Genomic DNA, 27,842 nt, shown 5'->3' on the forward strand with positions numbered 1-27,842 from the left:
AATCCAACTGCCAATCTCGGCGAACAGACCAACAACCAAGCAGCGCACCCAGGCTACCTACATTCCACAACATTGCTAATATGTGATTAACTGGCCAAATACGGTGGAGTTCTTCAAGTTTGCCTCCTGTTGGAAGTCCTGTCTAGAACCCACCCTGAAGAACGTCGTTAGAAGTAAGAGATAAGATGCGGAGAAAGATTGGACTATAAACTGTTGTTCCGTTGTTGACAACTAAATAATTATTCACTGGATGGTAAACAGCTGGCATCACGTTTGTTTATGCCCTCGTTATAGGACACCACTACCACAACACCTGTCCTAATTCGGAGGGGCGCATTTCCATTCCAGCGGTGAACTCAGATCGATGTTTATCATGGGAAATGTAAATAGTTGGGACATCTGTCTTCCCCCGAATCACAACCGTATTACAACTTCGTAGAAAGTATAGAAAAAAACAGCAAATAGGCATTCACTACCGGCCACCAGGCACCCGCAAATCACCGGAGAAGTAGCTCAAACGAGTCACTCAAACTGACCAGGAAGCGCTCCAAATGAACTTATAATTTATCTCAATATCGTCTTTTCAAGGTCGTTTTTCGCGATCGATCGTCTCCTGGACTCTGCGCAGCGACTCGCCCTTCCCTGTATAAATCTCCAGAACACAGTCACTTGATAGACCTGTTTTCTACTTTTCATATATTAGTAGCTCATCATGCGATATTTACCAAAAAATGGCCATTTGCCGTTTAATATCTGTGGGTAAACGAGACTTTGAAAGTATCCCCTGGTTGCTATGAGGCAGCTCATAACTGAAGACTTTCTGTAAGCTTTTCTCTTCACAAGAAGTGTACCGATGTGATTCGAAGCGAAATACGATTTTATCGAGTTTGAAAATCGCAACAGTCAACCCTCAGTGCACGAACGTATTCGACAAACTTTCGAAGAAGTAGTAGCTAGAGGTCTTCTGATTCGTTTCAACGACGGGATGTTAATTAGATATCCTTGCTCAACTCATACGACTGAGGACGCTCGAAACCTTCACTTCGAACTGGATCTGTTGCGCGTTTCGGGAAGGTATGACCTCGAGTGAAAAAATGCATCTAGGAGACGTGACGACAAGACACTCAGTAATCTGGGTTGCAGCGATTGAATGAAGTGCACAATAGACGGGTCTTGGAAGGCCTGGTCTGAGAAGGCCTTTGATGAGGCAGTAAAATTAAGTAATGGACCAGACTCTGCGATCTGCAATCTATTCATAATGTGAACAAATGGTAAGTGGCTTATATCCGTTCTTTGGCGAAAAGAATAGCACTTTCCCCCGGTCGTCGACACCACAAGCTGAAGACTGCACTCAAAGGTTTTCTTCGTCTCGGTGTGAGGACTTCCCTAGAAAAATAGTTTATCAGCTTCTGAGTACAGTTGGTAGAGCGAATATGTGCTATCTTGGATGACGGAGACAAACAGAACTACGAGTATTCGCCAACTACTCTCGTTCTGAGGGGAAACTCAACAGAATCTAGGTAAATATCTTGTTTATAATGGCTTTCTTCAGTGGATTGTGCTGCACCAGGCCGCCTGATATTTCAGTTGGTACGATAGTATTGATCAGCATTTTCACCAGTGTGTTACCTCCAAACAACGCTCTACGCTATCTTAAATATCGGGCCAACTGAAACATGAGGTAGCGACTCAGGTGAAGAATATCACAAGCGAGAGACTCAGTTGAGTTTACCATGAAAGCCCAGTGGATATTCAAATGACTGTACTTGTGGAAATCTGTCCAATTCGGGTTGAACTTGAATCACACTCGGGGACTGGGCTTACCTTATGAGCTCCAAGAAGGACGAAACCAGTTGTGGGCTGGAAAAATTTTTCCAGCAACCTTAGTGGTGTAACGGTGATACTACTGATGGGGGAGTGATGCGAGTAGTATGTTTTATCGTAAATTCGCTTCAGGTCTCTTAAAAATGAAATCTATTACGGAATTTGTGGAGTCGCTTTGTAGCATTTGCTTGGAGTTGAGCGACAGTCAATGAATATCCAGAAAAGTTTAGGATGGATATTCAGTTTTTGTAAACAAGATGCATATGAGGGTTTTGCTTTCCTGCTGTAACTGTTCAGTTGGCATTGTCCAATAGATAACTCCGCAGCGAAGGCCTTTTTCCTTTCAGTAGTATTATATTATGTTTAAAACCATGGGTAGTTTTACGTATAATCTATTCATGCAGCAGTTTGGTATAAATATCCACCTCAAGTCCTGGTGAGTACAGCAGTGCTGTACAGCGGGTGTGTTGCTATAACGATATGCAGCATACGCCCATCTATGTCTCGTCAGTCTGCCTGTCTGAACCACGTACTAGTTGCCTGTCTACCTCTGAGTTTTTCCGAAGAATTGCAAGCACCAGTTCGCTCCTGTTATCTGATCGACGAACTAATGGCCTTCCCAATCGATCCACTCAAGGAACAGCAGTTTTGGGGTTGAACCGTACCGGCGCGAAACCAATTTGTAAGTTTTTGTAGCAACTCACAGCGGTTCCACTCGATTGATTTTGTTTAGTTTTGTTTACACTGGTTGAGAATACCGAAATTATTTTTTTTTAAAAAGCATCTCGAGATTTGGGTTACCCAAGTTTAGTGAACCTATTCACCTGTCACCAAAACCCGACGTGTTCGAATCACTTAGAGAACAGGTGATCCTAAAACTGTAATGTATTATCTGGCAGTGATGGGACTGATTGATATATAGGAAAGGCCAGATTCCTGAAACTAACCTCAGAACGCCCGGAACCTACTGCTGCACCAAAATCTCAACAGGAAAGCCGGCAAGCATCCAGGCCAGTCAATCATCCAACCAATTCAGCAAAAGCTGATGAGTGTTCATGCACGCCACAGAAGCACGACCGAATGTGATCCGCGTTCAGGCATTTCATAGAGGCACGATCGGTGTTCACGGATGTTCACTAACGCCTATCAGACAGCCTGGATCAATGTCATAAAGTCCCCTTTAAACAGCGTGGGGCCGTCGTAACTTTTTCTCTCGCACTCGGTGGTTCGGAATATAGCTGTGGTGTTCCCTTCTGTGAGTCTTTTTTCAGGCGCTAGGCACTGGAGCGGGTCAACAACAGATAGCACGGACCAGCGAATCAGCAGATGTAACAAGAGGCATCACGGCGAAGAAGATACCAAAGGACATCCAACGTGGGTTTAATTCCTCATTGCAGAGGTTCCGATTCCACATTCTAACGATGTAACGATATCTTGAATTGCGCAAGATTAGTACACATTCGGATTGCAGACTTTTTTGTTTCGTAATCACGAAAGTAAACAAACATGCATTGCGAATGAGCTTCACCCCAAAGAAAGTGCATATTTTATGTACCCAGTCTTAGACATTTTTATTACCTGCAAGCGAAAAATGCTGATTACGAATACACTCATTCGCGAATAAGTTTTGTTTTTCATGGGAAGATCAACGGAATGCGCTGCATGCAGCGCCCCTGATGTCTCAGTTGGTATAATATTCGGGATACCGCAGTATATTTTCATAGAGGAAACTACTCACAAAGTTGCTGAAAACCATTCCACAGCCCACGACCGGTTTCGCCCTTCCAGTTTGGGCGCATCAGGTAGGCGCAGTCCCCGAGTTTCCTTCAATACACGTGTCGCGAAAAAGTAACTATCAGACTTAGCGAAGTACACTCATTTGCAAACAAATTTGGTTTTGCCTGGAAACATCACAAACCAGAGATTGAGCTGGGTTCCAGGTGAGTCCCTCGCAAAACCAAATTTGTTTGCAAATGAGTGTACTTCGCTAAGTCTGATAGTTACTTTTTCGCGACACGTGTACAATTTTATTTACCCCGTTGACAAATTGGGCCTTTTGTAATCTGATGATATTTTCTGCTGCAATGGTTCTATCTTCAAACCGGACTGACGGGTTCTGAACCGAAAGATCAAAGGAGGACTTGATCCGCATCGGGTTAGAGTGGGTACACCTGTCACGTGATGAACTGTCTACTGTTGTTCATCACTTCAATGAATAGGAAAAAATGTAAAACAAGTGTATGCAATGCCCTAGCAGTAAAAAAACCCCGGAACATGGCCTCGGATCACTTCATGGAAATCCATTACGTTTACCGTACAAAGTCACTCAGTTTCATTAGTGTAAAAAGGATTTTGTTGGAGGCCGTCTCGAACGCTCCGTTGATTGTTCAACGTCGTTTAGCTGAATGTGTCCAGCTGCCGACTACTTGTGTCAGTCGGCCGTTGGTTTTTTTTCAGTGCTCGGATTGTTTATCTCCACTGCTGACTAATCCCAATGAATGATTGGATGACCTTGGCCTTACGCTGACCTTCAAATATACACTAAAATTTCGAATGTCCAAAGTCAAAACACCAATCAGAAGACAAATGAGGCTGCACTTGACTCGTATTGAACTGACTGTAGAAATTTTTTGGAACATAGGCTGCAAAAACCTCCTTCGTACACGGTCGCCCAACTTAGCTGTTTTCTTTCTACGGTTGTTTGATGATCACCACGATTTGGGTACAGTTGAGCGAACAAAATTCAAAACACTTTACCGGAAGAACTCAGTTTAGCTTCTTTACGCTGCTTTTCTCGTCTTATTCATTTGTTCGCTGCCCCCTCTGTCCAACCATATGAGTATCTGTCTATCCCCTGTTCTCACGTAATATCTGATCGATTGACTAACGAACTACTGGAAGTAACTCACATAGCGTTGGTTTGAGTGGACTATGCTACTTCTGTGGTCCACGGCAGCGCAACAAGTAGCACGTACGTATACGAATTGGCGTATATGTACAGCATATGGAATATTAAAACAAGAGAATAATGAATAAAGCAATGAATAGAGCATCAGTCATGTTCATCACATCCGCCACACCTTGAATGAGCGTGCGGGTGTTTATAGTCCAGTGGTGGTCTTGACCGCAATCTTTCGGATCTTCTCGGAATGGAAACTTCAGAATCTTCACAGGTAGTACGTTCTTCAGATACAGCATTTTGTTCGGATACCACAAGATCATCTACAAAGGACTCATTAGTATTTGAAACAGCAGGAGTGCCGTTAACAGACTGACCTCTGGTATTGAACTCAACCTGGTCAATGTGCTCCGATGACAAGAGAGATCATCCAAATAGAGAATTGTGGCCATTCGTTTGCCATTTGATGAAAGCACTATTCCAGTTGCGGGTACAGTCGTGACTCCATTGGAATATCCAGGCCAAGGTCACTTATCCATTAGTAGGAGGTCTTTGTGATCACGCCTGTCATCGGTTCTTTTCGTCGTTTATGCACACCGTTCCACTTATTAAAACACTGGTTATCCACCCTTTCACTGACCACACCCTATGAATAGCCCTCGTGTGGACTTTGACCAGCCTTCTTTTTCTCCTTATGTCTTTTGTTGTATTGTGCGGCGGCCGAGCTGTTGGTTACGCCTGCGCTGAGCCTGCCAGACTACGCGATAGGGAGAAGACAGAGAACTGGGGACACGGCTGTATTGCCAGGACAAAAACATACAGAGCGTCCGCGTAAATAACTAGGATGACTAATTGGCCAAATATGGTCGTTCACTTGTTCGTTCCGTACAGCCAAGGATGGTGTTCCGGTTGGAACACTCTCAGGCCCACTACGCTGGTCGTATGTTGCTAAACCGTGTTCGGTGAGAGCCGCCAACTCATCTACTTTCCGGACGTGTCAAACGGATGCTGACCTTGGGGATGCGTCACTCTCTGCACATGTGCTTTTTCTTTTGTCTGGGAGCGCCCTGACACTTTTTAGTTCCTCCAGTCTATATTCGAGGTGTCGAATGTCCTTGACATGTGTGTGTGTATCATTCACTCTGGAATTTCGTAAGCACACTATTGGGAACACACGCACTGAGGGGTCTTGCGCCACCCTACCGGAATATGGACTTAAGCTCAACTAAAATGTACGGGATATCCTTCTCGCTACTCGTAAGTAGTATGCTTTATAACAAAAAAAAAAACTTAAGTGGGAGTCTTGTTGTGCATAACAGCGGAATACGGTAGAGATGCGCGAAAAATTCCATGTGTGAAATAAATTGCTGAGTTTGGATGACAGGACAAGAACAACTGCGGTTTCTGGTCTAGTGAGCATTTGAGCTATCCGGATCGGATGAAAATTCGACGAGTTTTACGCAATCCATGTTATACTGGATAGGCTATTGGGGAGGCCGAAGCGTCACTTATCAGTCCTATGAGGTAAGGCCGCAACTACCCTATACCAGCTGCAACTGAACCGGAGGAGCTCCGAGTTCGTCCAACAACTATTTACCAAGGGTGACAAGCTATGCGCTAGTCCATGGATCTCTAAGTCTGGTCTGCCACCCGAGGATAGACGGCAACGCGGTGCGGTTCAGGAACAAATGGGATCCAGATGAACTGCTGTGGAGATAATTTTTCATATCAAGGAACCCCGGATAGCTCAGAAAAGTCTGTGGCAAGGGAACTGGTAACGTCACAACCCGATGAACTACAGTTGGACCACATTTCTTAGTTGTCGGGTAATGTACCACTCCAAGTATAGCTGTGGAAAATTTGCTCTTTAGTAAGATGAGACATTGCCATGGAATGCACCAAGTTCACACTGCAGTCAAGTTGCGCAGAGAACGCCCGGATAACTCAGCTGATCTTCTGTTCGTGAAATCCTCTGACAACCTAGGTTGGCATAAACTCATCGGGACAAACTGTCACAGTTCCGGGCAACAGAAGCTTTAGGGATTACCAATACTGTCATCCCAAGTATTTGGTGAACTGACTCTGAGATTCTATAACAAATTGTGGAATACAAAATCGTACGGCTTTCTAGGCACTAGTGTCAGTATGCCCAACTATATGAAGAGCGCATTCTGAATAAGTATAAAGCAGAGCCAGCGTGAGTCGACAGAAAGCTGAAACGTGTGCTAAAACCCAGATGCGGATCATGATGGATATGGCTGCCAACCGATGTTAGTGGCGTTCTTGTTCTCAGTTTCCTTCCAGATCGCCTGAGTGAATGTCTGGAGATCTGGGCACCTCGGAATGATTCTCGTAAGCTAGTCCCTTCCCCGTTCACCTTTACTCTTTTCTTTACAATAAGGCTTTCAAATAAATCGTGGTTGTACGGCAGTGAAGCATTAGTGTTGAACACTGATGTCATGCTGTCGATGATGATGATGATGATGATGATGATGATGATGATGATGATGATGATGATGTTTGTGACAGCCAGATGCGAACCGCATCTCTCATTCCCTCATAATAGCCAAGCCAACAGTGAGTTACCTGTAGATGTCAATGAACAGGGGGGAAATATAATGGTTACAGTGAGACACTTGCTCTTTTGAAGATCCTTCATAAGGTCATCGAAGCACTAGAATTGGACAATAGACAGTGGAGCGGGCGGGGTGAAAAGAAGCTGATATGCCTACGAATTCACGGAAGAGTACATTGAAACAACCAAAAGAATGGGTATCCAGTAAGCTACTTGACCAGAACAGAACATCCCTTGGAGTCTGTGCTCACACAACAACCAATCGCTTACTTGTGCAGCTTATCACCCCGGGGTAGGAGTATATATGGTGGCCACATACCTCTTCAAAAGAGAGATGGTAACCACATACTATGTAACTATTCTCTGGTTTGCTTGATGTATGTTGTACGAAAATCTGAGTTAAACCGTTGTTTATGGCACGTATGAAGACACTCAACATCATAGTCCGAAGACAACAAGCGTTCACGAGTCGTGTACCACCCCATGGCTCGCGAATCATGGGTCAGATGCATGGATATCCCAACCGATGAATGTGCTTTGCTCTAACTTCAGTAGTGCTTTTCACCGTGCCCCCCATACCATACTTATTAGCCTTGTCATCCGTTGTTTCTATTCAAAACACCTGGTCATATGGTCTAGAGATATGAGTAACCAATACTTTCAAACTCGGGGTGAGGGTGTGTTATCGAAACGACTGAAGGCAGCTGAGTGCGAAACGAATTCCGGATATTATCAAGCTAAAGTACCCACTCTCCACACATGATTCGAAGACGTGGCGGCTGCATGTTGTGAACGGCTGCAATAGGCCGTTGGCGTTGTGACCAACACGACCAATTACCGGCTGAGAGATAAACCCGTTCAGGGGGAACCGTTTGTCAGAGACTTTGAAGTTAAAATGCCGGATGATCTTGAGTAGGAAGATAAATGAATCATGCAGTATTCAAGAGACCCCATCATCTTCCGGATCGGGAATTCAGTATCATTTTGATGGTTGCTTCGCTTGTACGTTCCAGTAGTTCGAAGTGTCACTCTTCCTTCTATTCAGTGCAGACAATTCCCATGATATGGAACAGTTGCCGCGAGCCACGGGGCTTCAGTTATATAGAACGCTGAATACTTGCCGGTCAGAATAGAGAATAACCATTGTGGATCTGATATTCGTACTCTCCCTGTGGCAGAGAGGCTGGACGTTCATGCGACTAGTTGTGCGTCCCCGTGGCCAAACGTACTATCGTGGAGGTCGTTCAGTTGGCACTTGTAAAGCCTCTTGTAACAGGTCGGTCAGTGAGTAGCGCTCAGAATAACAGTTTTCTGGTTCCCCATGTTCGGGGCTGGCAGACTTGTGTTGAACTGCTTCGAAAAAGTCCAGGCTTACTGTTGTCTTGTGCTCAGGTTATTGAGCCAGAACTTGATTGAAACTCATAGCTAGCCATGAAGTGATGTAGATTATGATGACGTACTTCCAAAATACCATCAGCTTTGTCGTTCTTCAAGCGAGGAGGAATAAAAAACATCAGAGGATCTATCGCAAAGCTTAATCATCCCACTAATCAACAAACAGGGACATCAGACTGAACACCCAGCACTGATCACGTCACTAGTCATAAGGGATCTCACGGATTGGTTTCTTGACTGCCTTAAAGCCCAATCAACCTACTTACTTACTCACTTGGCCTGACGAAGCTCTTGTGTCAAAAGCGAAACTTTGCCCAGCAATAAATCCACCGATTGTTTACCAAACCCCTCCGAAACGATCAGAGGACATAGTTTTAGTTTCAATGAGACCATATCGCCGAGGCCAACCTTTGTTTATCCGTTGCCTTGTCGAATATCATAATTGCAGTACAATCTCCCGGAAAATATCGTCGTTGTGCAAAATCTCTCGTTGTCTATGGAGAAACCCCTATGCCTTGGAGACGCAACCCGACTCCGGGATGAGCTTATATACCATATGGTCTGGGTGACCAGTGGGGATCACCATCATCATCATCGACAGCATGACATCAGTGCTCAACACCGATGCTTTACTGCCGTACAACCATGATTTAGTTGAAAGCCTCATTGTAAAGAAATGAGTGAAGGTTGACGGGGAATGGACTTAGCGCTGGCTTACCACTCCGAGGCGCCTATACCTCCAGACACTCACCCAGGCGATCTGGATAGAAACTGACAACAAGAACGCCACTGATATCGATTGGCGGCCATATCTTGTAGTGTCTCCAAACAGACACAGTGAGGATCACGCGGTCCCAATCCTGGAAGGCAAGTAGCACCGACAGCACTCAAGCGTTTCGTGATCTCCTTCATACTCCTCTGCCAAGTCAAGGGTTGGCCACCTTTCTGTTGACGCCACTCTGAATTGGGGATGGGAAAACGGTGGGGGGTGATGCGGAGGGGACAACAGCCTACTGGAACTGGAAATGGAACCGTTCGAATCCGGATCATGCTGGTTTTTGCATCAGTTCCCCATGCATTTGTAAACACAGACAATTTTCGTCCTATACAGCTCACAGGTGCCTTTTTCCCACTCCTTGTTTACCTTATATCACGTTGTCTTCCTCCGGACACAGAATGAGTTGACTTTGACGGCGTCTTCTGGATATGCTGCCCTGGAGCAGCAATCACTGAGCAGATCTGCAAAAATTATTAGTTCTACTCACAGGCTCCACGAAAGCCATCAACGCAAAGGCTCCAATATGTACAAGAGTCGATAGAAGAATGGATTTGTACTGCCTTAAAACTAATACCCTGGATTCATAAAACATTCCCTGGGCCTGAACACAGATTTTTCAGCCTAGACTGTAATGACCCCGATTTGCAGCGCCATTTTTACATTTCGAATTTCTAGTCGCATTGTGTGTCGGCCTTTTTCACACATCACCTGTTTGCGACTGACCGTTTGCGAAAGGGTACCATTCCACTGAATTCGTGTTCTGTGGTCATTATACACACCCCTTGTTGCGTGTTATCACAATTGACTGGAGGAATGGATATCAGGTGGTCAACAGGATCGTAGCCTGATGCACTCGTGAGCTTCCGGCGGCTGATGAAAAGACCGGCTGTGTAGTTTGACTACTCATGAGTAGGCTAACTGAACTTGAAATTTCTCACAGCACCCCAAGGCTCTGTTTGCTTAATTACGGGTAGATGTCAAATTTCTTTCTACTGCCTCAAATCCTGGGTCAACAATCCAACGCCCTAGTAGGAGAACGTGTTCTGTCTCGGGAGACAACCGCCCGAAAGTAGTTGAGTAGTGTGGAGTACATAGTTCCCACTTAACTTTTGGCTTCTTAGAACTCGCACCCACGGGTAGACGTTTTTTAATGTGATTCGTTAGCTGATATATTCCAAAGTATGTAATGTAAACTCAGAATGAATATTCGTGAGTGAACATTTTGGGGAGACTCATTTACCTGGAATAGAAGATATGGTCATGAATTCCTTTGTGATGATTCATGGTTGAGCCCTTGCGTTCGCTGTATTTACGCTCAACCTGCAGGGTTGACACAGTATCGGGCATGTAGGACGAGCTTTCTCTCAAGCCTAGAAAGTCTATCAGCAGGTTATTGTAAAGCGAGTGACTCCTGAAAGGATTCCCGGCAGCAGCGGGACGAAATTTTGGTGGATTTGGGAAAAGTCGAAGTAGCAGAGCGTGGTTTCGATCCACGGACCTCTGGGTTATGGGCCCAGCACGCTTCCACTGCGCCACTCTGCTACGGCTGACCGCCGTTAATTATTCACTCATAAGCTAGGCCATGTGGGTCATCAGCCATGCTCAAGTTAAGGGAAATTATTTTAGGTGTTGAAGACGATAATGTGCACTCAAAAGTGTCGCGTTAGCCTGTGACTTTAACCACCTGGAACAACACAAAGCACACACACACATGGTAACACGAAATTACACAGAACTGCTTTGAGTTGGATGTTATGGACAACACATCCTCATGCAGCGATGAGTCGGAAATCGTTAGGTAAACATTCTCGGTTCACCAGCGCGGTTGAGGATGGAGAGCATTCGATCAACCGGTGTATCGCTTACAGCAGAACGTTTCGAAGAAAGCTCATCGAACACTGGACTCTGAAAACTAAAGAAACGCTAAGGAAAAAGCCGTGACGTAGTAAAGATTTAAATCGCCAACAAATGTTACTTTTCAAATTGTCGTCGTAAAAGAATTTGGATTTTAACAACATTTACACGAGGTGCACCACACAGTGGATGCATTATGAAGAGGTACGTACCTTGTGGTTGGAAGGACACAAAACTATCTGCACTGCGAAGAAGTCCTCTAAATCAATTGACTGTCACTTTCACCCATCATAAGTGTGCTATTAATGAGATTCTTTGGTTATCTCATGGGTAACTTTAGTCTCAACTTTCGTGGAGTGTGCGTCACCGAAAAAGAGAACGATTTGGCTGATCCTAACAGCACCAACCCGTGCTGGAGTGCTTAGCAGCCACATCTTGCAGCGTACCCAATCAGGCGCGGTGGGGATCCTGGAAGCCGAGTCGCACCTAACTTTTGTAACCTTTTGCGTACTACCCTGACAGATTGAAGGCTAGCCATCTCTGCTTAATAATGAACTTTGTAAGCAATATTAAGACAGATTGTCAATTTCTATGCTGTCTGTTTCGATGATTCAATGTGACCGTGGATCTCCTCACCTGCGGATTGATGACTTATGCAATTTTTTCCACAACTACACCAGAAAAATCGCTCTTCTTTTCTGAGCTTAGTAATCTATTTTTGGAGTTTGGGATATCTTCGCCTCTGTTGACCTTGACATTGGGTTAAATCAATCGGGCAACGTTACCTGGTTATTGACGTCATCCTGGGAAGACCAGAAAACCACCTAGACATAAAAGAGTGAATCACCTTTGGGTAACTGTACGAAGAGTACGCTGTATTTACAGATGGCGATGATGATGATAATAATGATGATGATGATGGTGATGATGATGATGACGATGACGATGATGATGATGAGGAAGATGATGATGATGATAATAATGATGATGATGATGGTGATGAACTGAAACACATCGCCCTCCTGTATAGAGGTAATACGCAACTCATAATGTTGGTGACACCAGTTCGACAGGCCACGACCTGTTTCACCCTTTCTGAAACATGAGGCGGCCTGCTGCAACGCATTCAGTTGTTAGAGACATCATAAACGATAGATTTTCAGGTGAGTCTCCCGTCAAAACCAAACTGGTATTCAAATGAGTGTATTTCCATCTTCTTTCCTCGCCCTTTTGACAATCATCCCCCTCCCAAGTGAACAGGAACTTGGTTTCTTCCATCTTCTTTCCTCGCCTTTTTGACAATCATCCCCCGCATAAGTGAACAGGAACTTGGTTTCGTCTGATGCACACCTTTATTAGTGAACGGGACCTCAGGTGCTTTCATCGAACTCATCCAACTTGTGTGAGGCCAAATGCTGTCACTGGATCGCTCGGGGCGGGGTGGCCTAGGAGGAGTTCTTTACCCACATGGTCCTTTGACTATACATCCGCAACATCTTTGCTAGAAAGACTACTGGGGAACTTTCACAGCCTATCTACTGTTGTGTATAAACACGTAAAGTCAAGGAATTATGATAACGTAGCTAAACGGACCACCGAATAAAATGGGTTTCCAAGTGGGGTTGGAGTAAGTTCCACTCCACCGAATACGATACCCGTCAGTCGGTTGTCTTCAACCGGTACTCCTTTGTTCCGAGTAGTCAGGTTCATTATCCGGTGAGGGGTGCTCAAAAACCAAACACCTATTGGTTGTGCTTTCAGATAAACTGCGGGGCCTCACGTTGAAATTATAAGGTAAACAGTCAAACTAGGGAACAAATATTGATAAACTGGACCATCACTCAGACTCGGATAAGTAACACATCCTCTCACCTGCAAGTTATCACATCCGCTCCGTTATTTATAATTAATTACAAAGACACGCATCTAGGGAGAGTAAGTCCACAACGAAAACAGACTTCTCCCGTAGAAACAATTATCGAAAAGTGAAGTCCCCTCAAAAAACTTCCTTTCCCCCAAGTAAAGCTCGAAAGGAAGGAAAAATCTTCCCTTTCGGTAGTTTGCAACCGGCATCCTTACACCGGTGTCATTATCTAGGTCAGTAAGGCCTCGCGACCAGAAAAACTTAACGGGTGCCGTTTTCATGTCACACGTTAGATCCGACACAACACTTGTGTGGATTATGTCCAGGTTTATCCAAACTGGAGGATGGAGACAGCTGTCACTTCCCCACACTTTGGAACGGGTGATCACTGCCAAATAGTGTCTTTTAACTCATCACGGAATACGCTTTGATGCACCTGCACCACAAAGGACGTGTTCGTCGTGTCTTGCTTAGGTATCAGCCACGCGACTGTCTACCATACCAGAAAGCACTCATACGTCGACGAGTTATTCTAGGTCTCCTCCGTTGGGTTCGTCTATTCATTGTACCAGGTTACGCTTGCCTTAGTTGATCCAATTTTATTGTAGGGGGAAGTCATGCATTAAGGACCATAGAGCTCCGATCCAAGAAAACCATTCACTTCATAAAGGAAACTACTCACAAGGTTGCTGAAATCTCTTCGACAACCCACGACCGGTTTCGCCCTTCTTGGGGCTCATCAGATAGGCGCAGTCCCCGAGTTTCCGTCAACCTTACGTTCTACTTGAACTTGTAGAATATCATAACCGAGAGATTCAGTTGAGTCTATCGTGAAAACCAAATTGATTTGCAAATGAGTGTATTTCTCGAAAACCATTCACTGCTTGGACGGGACATGCATCTCAGCATCTTCAACTTGTCTACCCAGGGAACTGACAGCCAGCAATGCGACTAGATTTTCTCATCACTTACAAACTTTGCTGTCCGCTAGGATGATCGTCATATCGTCGAAGACCTATGGTACGAATGACGAGCAACTCTTCAACCCTCTTTTTCGATGTAGCAACGTCATTTGAAAATGTTCGCGAACGTCACACGGTTAGCAGGGAGAAGGTACGAAGTAGCCCCTGATGAGCATTTCTCATACACTATGACCCTATCCCTTACCTTTTCCTTACGCCTCGCCTACTACTGCAAAGACTGAACAAGCAAACTCCGGCAGCAATAAATGATTTCAACCACTTGGAAGCACCCAATTCTTGTAGCGAAGACTACTCTGTTATCTTCTACAGGTGTTAAACTATCCCGTCCACTAGGTCTTCAATAGAGAAACACCTCGCAGACATTGATTTGCAGGGGCACGATAAAATAAACAAAGACATTCAAGTGTCCGAAAAAGATGAAGGAATGCTTCAGGATACATTCCGAAAAGTTCCACGACGTCTTAGCGCAGCCGAGTGGTTCGCAAATGGAGTGATCATGTACTTTTGAATACATGCCGGGAGTGAGTTGCGAAATCGAATCAGGTCGGACTGGGTTTGGCCAATAATCACCATGGCGTGAACATAGAGACCACGATATGGTATGAGATGTGGATCAAAATGTATGTCACACCGATGCTGGCGACGGAGCCCAATCAAGTGACGTGAGGCACGTTTCTGGAGGTCTGTAAGCCAACCGGCTATGGGAACAGCACTTGGGCCGGAATGCACGTATGCGGTGTAGGTAACTCGCCCATCCGAGAGACGATGGAAACCCAAATGACAGTTGAATTTATTCGGAGACAAGGCTACCATTTCCAGTTTAGGGTCGTGGTTGACAAAAGTGGAGGACCGCCTTAGGTCCGCTCCCTGTGTAGGCTCCCTACATGCTGGTATGTTTGCGGAGGGTCGGTCAATGGTGTTTCTCGCCTTTTCAATATAATAGTAATTTTCTGCTGCTGCTGGTGTTTGTAAAGTTCTCAAGTTCCGGACCAGTGATATTGATTTTGAAGAAATCTCTTCGACATGCACCTCGTGCGGTTTTCGAAAGTGTTGAGCTTTGTTTTGAGTAGCCGGTGTTTTTACGATCAGATTCTCAGTATCTGAGTTGCTTGAACTTAAGGAAGTGGTTCGCGTGTCACCTGTTTTTGCAACAGTATCGCATGGAGTTTCCAGGTATCGAACACTCATTTGGTGTTGTTTGTTAACGGGCTCTTCGTATCTGACCACTGTGTCTTCAGAATCCGTGTCAGGCGGCTGATGGATGCTTGATGGGGATATACTGTCGCCAACGCCACTAGGCAGACCATGGTTAATTGGGCGCACGTTGCCGAGTGTGGATCGTCCTTGTTGTTCAGTCCACCAATCATGAAGCCGTTTGTTCTTTTCTCGGTTGATGGTAGTTGTCAGATTGCCACCATTTGACATCCGTTTGTTTCGATTTCCAACACTAAAATTCACGGTCTCACTCATTTCCGTCAACGCATCATTTGCTTTCCTCAGCTGTTGATCTGCCAGATCACGAAGATGATCGTAAGCCTCTCGGTAGGAAAGTTGCCTGAGGGGTTGTTCTTCGACAGCTTCTGGGTGGTACGGATGAGGCCTGGATCGCAAATATTCTTCCAGAGTAACTGAAGGAGGTTGGAAGTAGCTATCCACACCACTGGTGGCTGTTCTAAAGCGCGCCTTATCAGCGGACCAGTATCGTGCTGAAAGGTCCACAGGTGAACGATGTGCATTTCGGTTCCCCATGCTGCGTTGGCAGTGAATAATTTCTACCACCTGATCTACTCACATGGTCAGTTTATCCACTACGCCATTTGTGTGTGGTCATCACAATGTTTTGAATGTCCTTTTTATCGACCTACACATTGGCTTACCGGCTATGGTCATCACAACGTTTTAAATATCCTTTTTATCGACCTACACATTGGCTTACAAGCGTCACGTGATGTCATCATCAAACGTCGGAAGCTGGGCTCTATTTCCAGTTGATGAGTGCCTTTAGTTGGAAATTGAAATCATCAATTATAGTTGCATTTGACCCATTGTTTCCGAATATTCCGAAGCACTATTGAGGCAACTTTTGCGCTGAAGGCTGGAAATGCCCACTCACTATTTGTACCCGGTATAAAAGATGCTTAGTTCAACCTTGCTCACTGAAAATCTAGTGGAATTCGGTAAGATGTTAACCAAGCAGTCGAACCTGGAACAAAAAGCAAACACATGCTTCAGCGTTGTCACGAAAAGTTCAGACTTCGGGAACTGTTTAGAATGGAGGTCTTGGGGAACATCGAACGATCATGATTATCAAATGCTGGCGACAAACTTATCAAGTTCAGCAAAACCTGCCAAGATCGACCATTACTCTATGGTGACCGATTCGGATAGAACCTTGCCAATTTTTAGCGAATACACACTCATTTGCAAACTAAGTTGGTTCTTTCGAGAGACTCACCTGGAACCCAGCTGAATCCCTCGTTTATGATGTTCTCAGGCAACTGAATGTGCTGCAGCAGGCCGCCTCATGTTTCAGTCGCTACGACATTCGAAATATCGCGATACATGTACATCTTTGTAATGTACTACTCATAAGGCTGCTGAGAATCCATCGACAGCCCACGACCGGTTTCGCCCTTCTTGGGGCTCATCTCTCGAAAGAACCAAATTAGTTTGCAAAAGAGTGTATGTTCGCTAATTTCGTGCAATTTGGTTTCAAGTAAAACATAAGGTTGACAGAAACCCGGGGACTGCGCCTAGCTGATGAGTCCGAAGTGGAAGGGCGAAACCGGTCGTAAACTGTCGACGAATTTTCAGCAACCTTATGAGTAGTACATTACAAAGATATACTTACCAATTTTCGTTATAGCAATTCCGAGAAAATTCTCGCGAGAATGTGTGGATCCCATCGTCCCAAAGAGAATGGATCGAAAAATAAACCGAAGGTATATACACGTACTAGTCAGGTCGCGACGTAACCAGCAATCTGTCGGTTTTGTCCAGTTGCCATCTTGTGAGGCACATGGTAGTGCATCACAGAGGAGCGATTCGAGCACCGAACCTCGGAAATAAAATCAACAGGTGTAGGAACATCTAACTAGGAAGTGAAAAGTCGCCCAGAAAGCGAATCAGCAAATCTCGAGATATCTTCTGGTCCATATGGAACCTTCAGAGCCTATTACGGTCCACTCGGAACCGTCCAAGATAATCAGCACGTCCAAGAGTCCGGTATCCGAGCAGAATGTTGAAATACCGAACAAGAGATGAATGGGCCTCAGTTGTACGCAAGAGAACACATTACAGTATGTCGGCCCAATCTCCATCTGAATATTCACAAACTAACGGCCCCTCATCCGCAGATGTCTGTAGTCCGACCTCGTGTGAATCATCTTCACTGAGGCAAAGATGTGGTCAGATCCTTCAAAAAAACTTCATCTAGACAGGTGCTTTCCTCCTCAATGGAAGCTGTCAAATTGGTGTAGAAGGATGAGACACAAGACCTCTTCGTTAGCGGTTTCAGACTGTCCATCACAAAACCGCAAGTTCACCAGCAGTCAAGCCCTACCATAAAATACAGCTAGCTGATTCCAACTGACTGGTGATCTATTCACACAATTACCCGCCCATGACAACGGTTATATGAACTGTACAATTGAAGGGTGAGCGACACGACGGCCTGTCTAGATGTGAATTAATCACACTGTTGATCAGTCACCCGTGGTCGGGAGTCCGCAGGTTCTATCATCATCACGATTGTCGGTTGTAATAACCGCGTACTCGTCGTACAGTGGTTGTAGCTGCCGTAGTTTCGTTCACCGAGGGGGAGGGGAGAGGTAGCTGTGCATTGCAGGCGGGAGATGATAAATTGGTGCATAAATCCAGCACTGTCAGTGGGCTGTCAAGTGGGGGGGGGGTTCGACTGGGCCATATCTGACAATGATGACAATGTCCCTAGCCATTGATGTGGCCCGTCTCGGGGTCCCCATCCAAGAAGACGGCAGTGACCAGCGCAGCTGAGTTTGCTGGTAATGGATTTCATACTTCGCTGCCAAGTCATTGTTTGACCGCCTCTGGCTCTCATCCACCCTTCACGTGGTTGTGCGAAAAGAGCCCTTCGATGAAGTCGGTTGACTGGCGTAACGCAGCACCGGACAAGTCAGCAGGTTCCAACTGCCTTAGAAGTTCGTGAGATGCACTCTGTTGGCGAAAACCAACAATTAGGAGATGGCTTTTTAGTATAGACTGACTTCAGTTATAGGATGAAACCCTCATTAAAATGTTCACCAGTGGTCGACGGTTGCACACCTGACAATCAGTTTCCAACTTCCTCAAGTTTACCAAGACCGTGACGCCACCAGTGTGTCAGGACGCACCCGGACATGAAAAAAAGAACATGTGCAGAGTGTGACGCATCCCCGAGGTCACCATCGGTACGACACGTTCGGAGAGCAGGTGCGTTGGCGGAGCTCACCAAAAACAGCTTAGCAACATACGCGACCAACGTAGTGGGCCTGAAAGTGTTCACGACCGGAACACCGCCATTGGCTGTACGGAGCGACAAATGAACGACCATATTTGGCCATTTAGTCATCCTATATATCTACGCAGACAATCTGTATGTTTTGTCTTGACGATACAGCCGTGTCCCGAGTTCCCTGTTTTCTCCCTATCACGTAGTCTGGCAGGCTCAGCGCAGGCGTAACCAATAGACGGCCACCCACGATACAACACATACAACATTGGCCATTATTTATCTGAAAAGTTATTTACGAACAATGTTGCATGTTGAACACGAAGAGTGACATGAAGAGCGCATGATCTCAAGATTCCGCTGCCATGTGCCATGAGACATGTCAGTACATTAACCCTTCATCTAACAGAAAACATGATCATGTCTTCACAAAGGAAACTACTCATAAGGTTGCTGAAAACTCTTCGACAGCCGACGACCGGTTTCGCCCTTCTTGGAGCTTATCAGCTAGACGCAGTCCCCGAGGTTCCGTCTACTTGAATCCATGTCGTACACCTCTTTCTACCTTCCACCTCTTGTGATGTGATCTCATGTGGGTTCTAGTCATTTAATACGTGTGTTTTATTGAGTTCAAATATGGCAAAAAAGAACAGCTGATTGTTTATCTGACGCAATAATTGGAATTGCATACTTTTACACTTCAAGGGGGGGTTGTATCGATGTCATTCAATCGATATGTATCCAGTTATACTGGCGACACGGAAAATGGAGAAACTTTTTGGCTGTGGGAATAAATTGTGAAATTGGCGGGGTGGGGGGGAGTTCACTTCACAGTACTTATGAGCGAGTGTCCGGTAATGGAAGAATCAGTTCTGGTAAAGGGATGATGATGAGCGATAATTTCTTGAACTAGTACTGTATATTTTTTATACAAAAGTGTACGTTCTGCAATTTGGTGGCGCAGTTGATTCGAGGAGAGAATCGAGTTGTTTGCACTCTACCCTTCGAGATGAGTGGAAGCCCAGAAGACGGCACACAACGGAACGGTTGAATATGTTTGACTTCCTGGGAAGAAAAGAAAAATCAATAGGTTAGAATATGAAAACAAACGGATGAGGAATCAACGATTAGGTGCACAGCCAGCCGCAGCGCCAAAGTGGTTTCATAAAGTGAGCAGCCAGTAACCAGAGGGCATCAGAATCTGTGCAGGCAAACTCTGGCCACCCTTGCCAGTGTTCTGAAAGTCCTCGATAGCACAAATACCAACGCCGGTAGACTGCGGCCGCAAAGGTCCCAACGCCATGCGTGTCTAGGTACGGAATCCGCAACAAAAAGTGCGGACGATTGACACACAAAAGGAACAGCGGCTGGTGGATACGTATTGAAATAAGACCTGGCATTCACAGTGTGGAGAAGATCCAGGGCTGGAAATTTCGGAATTCAATGAGACGATAAAGGAAAACGAAGTATCGCTTCAGAAAAGTTTGGTAAACAATCGCTGGTTTACCAGACCCTTCTGAAACGATGACTATGTAACTACCCGGTCACCCACACACTTGACTGTTCAGCTGACAGTCGCTCACTGGATCATGAGACTTATCCTTTTTTCATACTCACAAATCACGTCACATCAAGGTGACTCATCAGACGTTGACTGTCTGCACCGTCTAGTGAATGTAGCAACAACTCAGTACTGACACCCACGTACACGCAAACGGACCTACATATAGGGAAACCGAACACAGTCAGCACACACAGACTCGCGCGCGCGCAGGGAGCAGGAAGTCAACTGCTCTCCACAAGTCCATGGACAAGTGTAGAACAAGTGTAGCAACCAAACTGCGGAGAAAACACGTTCCCGCCGTCCGGACTTGCACCAAGGAACTCCCGCGGACGATAAGTTGCTCTTTTGACTTGCTCCCATTTTGCATTGTATTTATTTTTATACGTGTTGCAACCCACCACTGTCAACCATGCTAAAAACGATTATTGGTGCATACACCTTCTGATTTGTACATCATGGGCAGTGCACTAATAACTATTCAAACTTTTCCAATTGGTTGAATACAAAGTATGCTTTATACTGACCAATGGCAGACTGGCTGTCGATTTTTCGGAGTACAAAGTCACGGACGGGAATTCAATGTGGAATTTTTGGTGTACAGTCCCGAAAGGCTTTCGGATCATTCACGAGGTGGGGACCGACCAAGTGCAGAGAGTTTACCCCAGAACCGGACATCCGCCAACCAGTCGTGCACAGTTGCTTTGCTTAGTCCAGGCATGATTATGGTTCTAACTGATCAATAAAAAGTTTTCTCATCCTTCCCAAGTTTTCTTAACGTGTTCATGGGGATTTGACACTCATATGAACGAATCGACGTATTTGTTACCTGAGTAGTACTGTAAAAACTCTAGAATATTCCTGCTGGTTCAAATGATATAAGTACATCTAGTCGAATCCGGTGGTTGAATTTCGAAGAACAACCCAAAGGTGTGTAAAATCGTGGACACTATATTCACCTACCATGAATGATGTTCAAGTTGGACGAAACGTTGAAACAGTGGACAGTGGATACAAACAAAGAATGGCGAAGATCTGGAAAGACTGTCAGCAGTATCGGATAAGTCACCGGAACAAAAGTATCAATGGACTATTATGTCTGCGTTGGAAGAGGCCAATTGGTTCGTTTGGGAATCACGAGACGTGGCGACTAGTCGCGTATGGTGTTATCCATCAAGGGACAATTTCGAAGAAGGCGTGGGTCGTGATGGTGGGGGTGGTGGTGGGGTCGAAGGAACCGGTGGACAACGCGCATCGCCTGCGTCGAAGCAGTTAGCTTTGATCCACGGCCCGGGGTCTGCTAACATTTGAGGTTGGTGCTGCGGCTTCTGAGTCCGGTGAGACATCAATCTGGTCTCGTTGGGAGTGCAGTATAGTCCATCTGGAGTGACGAAGAAAATAACGAGAGAGACTGGTTTCAGGAGCGTTAGAGGACGCAGGGGGTCATGAGGGCATTATAGAAGTAGCGAATCAAACGGGTGTACCGGTATAGTTCGGTATAGGTGCGTATGAGCAACATTGCGAAACGATTGCGCATGGTTGAATTCACTGTGTAAGGCCGATCGATATCAAACCAGCTGTTCGATGATGTGTGACACTCTGATTGGTTGCCCTGACATAATCCATATGGATTACCTGAACAGGTCACTTGGTAATGGGATGCGGCGTTCAAAAAAAATATTGGAGCTCAGTTGATGAATGATTGATCAACCGACTTGTCCGACTGCGTATGGACTAGCCAGCCCTGCAGTAAAACGCACATGACCCTGTGGAGTAAAACAGTGCTCTCCACCCTTCACGTCAAAAACATAAAAATATCTTCCGGGTCCATAGGCAATTTTCGATTCCCCAGAGTGTTTGGCGGAATTCCGCACAGATCCCGCTTCACCGCTCGCAGTCAGGTGCTGCTAGGGCCGAGAGACCCATCCCAAGCAAGACTGGTCAAAAGTTCAGGATGCTTGCCGGTCCGGCATCAAGCCGAGATCTGATTGGTCGAAAGTCCGGACCCAACAGCCAATCATGATCCAGTATTGGCTGAATACCAATGGCGCTTCCAGAACGCGTCAGAATTTCCAGAAAGTTATAGCCGCCCACGCTATATACATGAAGCGCTGTACAAGTGTTCCCAGCTTCGTTTTGGGCGTTATTATACCTCATGCACATTTGATTGTTTTGACGCGGACGCTAGTTTGGTAGCCTCAGATTGAGAAACAAGCTGAGAAAAATAAATACCATTACTACACAGAACCTGCGGCTTTCTATGGAATGGAGACCATGAATCACTGTTATAACTGGTTTGGGAATCTCATGGCGAGGGTCTCTTACTTATAAAAAGAAATTAAAGGGCAAAGAGCCATTCCAACAAAAACGGGGTGAATAAATGAAGTGGATTCGAAGAACACAAGTTAAAAACCTAGAGGTTCCCTCACAATGGTGACCATGCCTTTAACCAATTCAAAAGAACTTCAGATGTGCAGAACAGCTGATCACTAAGACAAACACGGGGATCATGACACGATCGGCGATCGCAACACCAGCGCCAGTTTTATCATTACCGTGATAGTGATAAATCCGTTGGTAGAACTAACCGAAGTCTGCCGAAACAACCCTGTTCAGTGCTAGCGTACCCGAATTTAAAGTTCAGTAGACCAAATCACTAAACATCAGTCTTCTTACTGGAACATGGTTGAACCTAGCTCTTCATTAAAGGTCTCTTAGCACGAAGAAGTCAGCCATACAGACTGGAGCAATATTGATTAGCTGAGACTGAGGACATGACAGTTTTATATACTAATTACGTTAATTACAGCTCCAAGAAAATGGTGCGATTGGCCTTGTAATTTCACGTTCTCTTCTTATTTACACATATTGCGACAGACTGGAATGGATTAATCCAGAAACAAAGACGCTGTTCTAACTGCATTTTTGTAAGACAAGCTAACTCGCTCCCGGTCAGATGATGATTCTTCCTTTTCTACTAGCACCTCCTCTCATCCATTCTGTCTCGAGTTAACTTCACTGATTCAAACAGACTGTGACGAAATGCACTATTCTGGGTAGGAGGCTTTCACGAACTATTTACAGTCGGCTAGGAATGACCAACTGGATCCTTTCGGTAAACCAGAAGGCGCACTTGCCAGCGAATCCTGTGTAGATGTACACTGTGAATTAACGGTTGTGTTTTTTTTTAATCACCAACCTGATCTCCCACAGTTTTCTTGACTATCAACAACCGAATGGACGACCGAGGTATCCTGGCAACGAAGTGAGATGGTTGGCGTTTCCAAACTGGTCACTCCTGGTGAAATTGTGTTAGTGTGTTGACCCATTGTGGTTGGTCGCAGAAGATGCGCGAATTGAGGAGGGATGTAGATACCTGGAATCGATGTCATCGGTTGTGAGTAGGGCTCGTAGAATTGGACCGGTCTTGCATCTGTTATGGCCACGTGACCGGTGGAAACGTTGGGGTTATAGTAAATTAGTGGTTGATTGGACAGGTTATTCGGATGTGGATGATGAGTGTAGGATGACCCCGGTTGAGCTGTGGTCTGAGCGCCACTGACAGTAATGGATGTGGGGGGAGCGAATCGAGGAGACAGACCACTACTCAGGTGTCTCATGGTGGTGATAAACGGCGGCTCTGTCGGTCGTAACAGTTTCGGCTGTGTGTGTGCCAGAGTCGCGGCCCATTTCGGATTAGCACTCGCATACTCCGGACCCACTGTACCTGAAAGGGATGGAAGAACTATCAGTAGCATAGACATGCGTAAACCGTTGGTGCAAATCCTTTAAACCAAATAATGTGACGGTGGTCTTGCCGTCTTGCCTACTTGGTGCAGTTCAATAAGCACTCAAATGCAAGGATTCTCGGCTCGTGTTCTTGCTCAGATCGTTGCAGACAGGGATGAGAGAGATACAGTCAGCTGGTAAAAGTCAGATTTGCAGACCCAATGAGGATCGACTGATCACGTGACGTGCACAACATGTACAGGTAGGCTTGCAACCAGAACTGACCAATTTGAACGGCGAAATTAATCCTGTGTGACTCGCCCAGCTAATAGTGAAAAGCTCAGAAATAATGCACAATCGTTAGATCAGTCGTGTAAAATTCGGGTCGATAACCTTCCGGGTAGAACTTCAAATTGACCTTTGGACTCCGTTTTACTGAACAGTGGTATCATCGATAGTCACTGCTTACTCTCAATAGCGTGTATGCTCCAACAACAATCGGGTTCTCGAATGGTGAATCACCGGTTAACTTCCTGAGAGTTTGTTGACTAACAACCATCCACAATAAGGTCGTTCACATTCAACCTTTCGTCATGAAGACCGATACCAAGGTCACCAAATTTTTAATTAGGAAAACGAGCACAGAGATTGAAACACCTGGTTCACAAGGCCGTCAATGAAGGAACCAGGAGGTATACAACTACCGCAGAGCAGTTTTAAAATATCATTCGTAAAGTGATTAGGTTTTCTACCAAGTAAACTTGTGTATTCGGCCCTATCAAATACCAACTCTGCGTGGTTGGTTCGGGGAGAACCCGTTCAAACGATCAGCACGTTAGCTCCTCGTTCTCCAGTGAACAAACACTCACTCGGTCCGTTGCTATCCGCATCTGACTCTCCATTAACAGTTGTATACAAGTTCATTTCAGGATTGATTGCTCCCACAACAACTGAGGCCCCGGTCGAGTTTGTCGCGCTGTTTGAGTAGCCCGAACGCAGAAACCAGTCCGTGGCGAGGTGAGCGGCTGTAGGTTGGGGTTGCCCTTCAGGCCCCTGTGAATAGGATTGATCGATCGGATGTATTTCGTTCACGAGATTGGGAGGTACGATCTGAAAGGGTAAAATAATCGAAACTTTGTATGTGGTCCGCTCCGGAAAAACGTCGCTAGATAGGGCCTTTCTTCCTAATTGGGACTCACCAGGTGGGCATAGATAAGTCGGTCATGCGATCGGCTGCTGGACTAAAACTAAGAACTAAGGGTTGACATGTTTCTTCGCTGGACCGATTTCTGAAAGCCAGTAAACCGACTGATTATACGATGCACTATTCTGTTGATGTGACACTGTAGTACGGCTGCAAGCTATGCCAGATTATTAGTTACTTGACGATGTGAGCGGTAAAATTCACAAAACAAACCCTGGGTGTTCAATGGGACTGCAACGATTCATGCACGGGTGTCTAGAAATGGATACTAAGAAGATTAAACTCCTAATAATTGCGAACTTTACTCAGCACAAGAGGTAATTAAATTTAGCAAGTCACGACCTCTGCTGTTTTGCTTGGTCGACGAACCAAGTGGAAAATTAACTAAACATATTGACTGCCTTTTATGTAATAGAATGCTGTTATTGAGAATGACCGAAGGTAGCCTGAACTTAAAAGCTCGGCATAATTGTTCACCTCGTTTCCGCCCATGCATATGAAATATGGGAGAGCATATCTGAAACCATATCTGGAACCCAGCTGAATCTCTCGGTTTTGATGTTTCCTGGCAACTGAATGTGCTGCACCAGGCCGCCTCATGTTTCAGTCGCTACGACATTCGAGATATTGCGATACATGTATATATTTGTAATGTACTGCTCATAAGGTTGCTGAAAATTCGTTGACGGCCCACGACCGGTTTCGCCCTTCCAACTGGGCCTCATCAGATAGGCGCAGTCCCCGGGTTTCCGTCAACCTTATGTTCTACTTGAAACCAAATTGCACGAAATTAGCGAATATACACTCATTTGTAAAGACTAATTTGGTTTTTCGAGAGACTCGCCTGGAACCCAACTGAATCTCTCGTTTGTGACATTTCCACACTTCTGATTTAAGATGTGCTAATTTTGGCTTGTTTGGTAGGTTTGAAAGTGACCTTTTGAAGAATCTGCACCGAGCATTCGGGATGAAATTCAAACATCCCTCTATGCCCACGGCGTAGAAGCGCTAGGAAGTGAATGACACATCTAAGTGCATATGTCATAGACACGTACATTCGAATGAGGCACACGATGAGACTCGAGCAGGGAACATCTTCATACACTCACGACTTTTACCAGGTTTCAAGGGGGAGGGTCCAGTTGCAATAGAAAATCTAGCATTCAAGAGGAAACGTAAAATTCCGACAGAACATACCTGTCCAAAATGGCCATTGCAGTTAAAAGTCAGACCGGATTGTCCATTTTGGATCATTTGGTCATTTGTCAACGACGGCTGATGCGTAGCGTAGGGGTATAGAGCCGCGGCTGGAAGAGTAGCAACATTGGGGGTGTCACGATCACTCCGGGGTTGACCAGGTATAATGGTGGGGGCTAGACGAACGACTCGCTGAGACGGTTTTGACTTGGATCGTGAACATAATGATATACTTAGTGCGGCGAAGAATCCTGGTGCTTTCCTAGGGTCATGATCAGCTGGTGTATGACTGAAGGGGTCGGCTTCAGAGGGCGAATCCACGGGGTTGGTGTCCACCGAAAGCTCATTGGGGACTGTGGAAGTGAAGGGAGACAACGTTTAGTAATTGTACCAAGAGATTCTCGATAGGAGAAAGAAAATTACACTATCAAACAGGACCGGTCTCCTTTGAACAAATGTACGGCATCTACAAACAACCATACTCCTCTATCGACAACATCAGTCAGAAACCAAAAATCAGTCCAGATAGCGATTTGGATTGGTATATTACTTAAATGACAGGCGATAAGCAACCAATATTGCTCACTTTTAGGGGTTGTCCCATTTGATATAAAAAGCGGCGCAGTTGTAGGAAGACGGCCATTCGATCGTTCGACGCACGGGTCTGTTGTGCCTTCGGGTAACATGCGGGTGTTCACACGTCGTCCACCGTGGGTTTGTTTGACTGCATGCCACTGTTTCCTTTTCCACATCATGCGCAGACAAGTGAAACCGATTACAACAAGGAAGGCCACGATAAGTAGGGCAAGTATGATCACTGTGGGAAGGTGACGGGCAGAAAAATCAACAAGATCCGTTGGCAACGCAGTGACGCCAGATCCCGTGTCTGACAGAGAAAGAGGAAGAGGAAGAGAGAGGAGTAGCTCGTTTCAGAACGACTTGGTAAACAATCGGTAGTTTTTTTAATTGGACAACGTTTCGCTTTTGACACAAAAAAGCTTCATCAGGCCAAGTGAGCAGGTCACCAAATTGGCCAGGTTGTAAGACAGACGGGGAATCAATTAGTAAGTCTTCTTCAGATTATCACACTAGATCAGTGTTGAGTGTCAATTAACGGCTCTGCTCTTGTCGTGTGGTCGTCAAAAGCTCCCGTTGGTGGATTGGAGGAGTTTCAAATTAATTCTGATCGGATTTGGTTCGTTAATCTTCCATTTCAGGGTGCTTCAATTGATGAGGAGTAGCTCGATTTGTGGATAGTATCATACACACACACGAAGTTGAGTGGTAGTCAATGGTCCACGAGGGATTCTACATGTATTGTCAAGTCCTTGTTGGTCTAACATTACCATACCATTAGCTGCAAGTCATCATCATCATCAACGACAGCATGACATCAGTGCTCAACACCAATGCTTCACTGCCGTACAGCCATGACTTATTTGAAAGCCTTATTGTAAAGAAAAGAATAAAGGTGGATGGGGGAGGGACTTAGTGCTAGCTTAACACAATCA

The 27,842-nt window shown here is 45.5% G+C and overlaps 3 protein-coding genes across 3 annotated transcripts in view; 1 reads left to right on the top strand and 2 right to left on the bottom strand.

Annotated features, from left to right (window-relative positions):
- T265_01049 (hypothetical protein) overlaps positions 1–12,526 on the top strand; it is a gene marked incomplete at both ends in the record, with an annotated part of 21,533 nt that extends 9,007 nt beyond the window's left edge. The window contains 2 exons of the mRNA XM_009164992.1: positions 12,211–12,357; positions 12,489–12,526. Coding sequence (XP_009163256.1) covers positions 12,211–12,357; positions 12,489–12,526 — 185 coding nt within the window. The remainder of the gene's footprint in view (positions 1–12,210; positions 12,358–12,488) is intronic.
- T265_01048 (hypothetical protein) lies at positions 9,202–16,820 on the bottom strand (the record flags this gene model as incomplete). Its single annotated transcript, XM_009164991.1, has 3 exons — positions 9,202–9,355; positions 9,445–9,652; positions 16,793–16,820. 3 exons carry the CDS (start codon positions 16,818–16,820, stop codon positions 9,202–9,204), a joined length of 390 nt encoding a protein of 129 aa, XP_009163255.1.
- A 2,438-nt stretch (positions 16,821–19,258) lies between these two features.
- T265_01050 (hypothetical protein) overlaps positions 19,259–27,842 on the bottom strand; it is a gene marked incomplete at both ends in the record, with an annotated part of 46,481 nt that continues 37,897 nt past the window's right edge. The window contains 6 exons of the mRNA XM_009164993.1: positions 19,259–19,705; positions 21,165–21,582; positions 23,401–23,928; positions 24,800–25,040; positions 26,332–26,684; positions 26,918–27,217. Coding sequence (XP_009163257.1) covers positions 21,368–21,582; positions 23,401–23,928; positions 24,800–25,040; positions 26,332–26,684; positions 26,918–27,217 — 1,637 coding nt within the window. The remainder of the gene's footprint in view (positions 19,706–21,164; positions 21,583–23,400; positions 23,929–24,799; positions 25,041–26,331; positions 26,685–26,917; positions 27,218–27,842) is intronic.

This window comes from Opisthorchis viverrini (assembly GCF_000715545.1).
Source record: "Opisthorchis viverrini unplaced genomic scaffold opera_v5_11, whole genome shotgun sequence".
NCBI lineage: Eukaryota > Metazoa > Platyhelminthes > Trematoda > Opisthorchiida > Opisthorchiidae > Opisthorchis > Opisthorchis viverrini.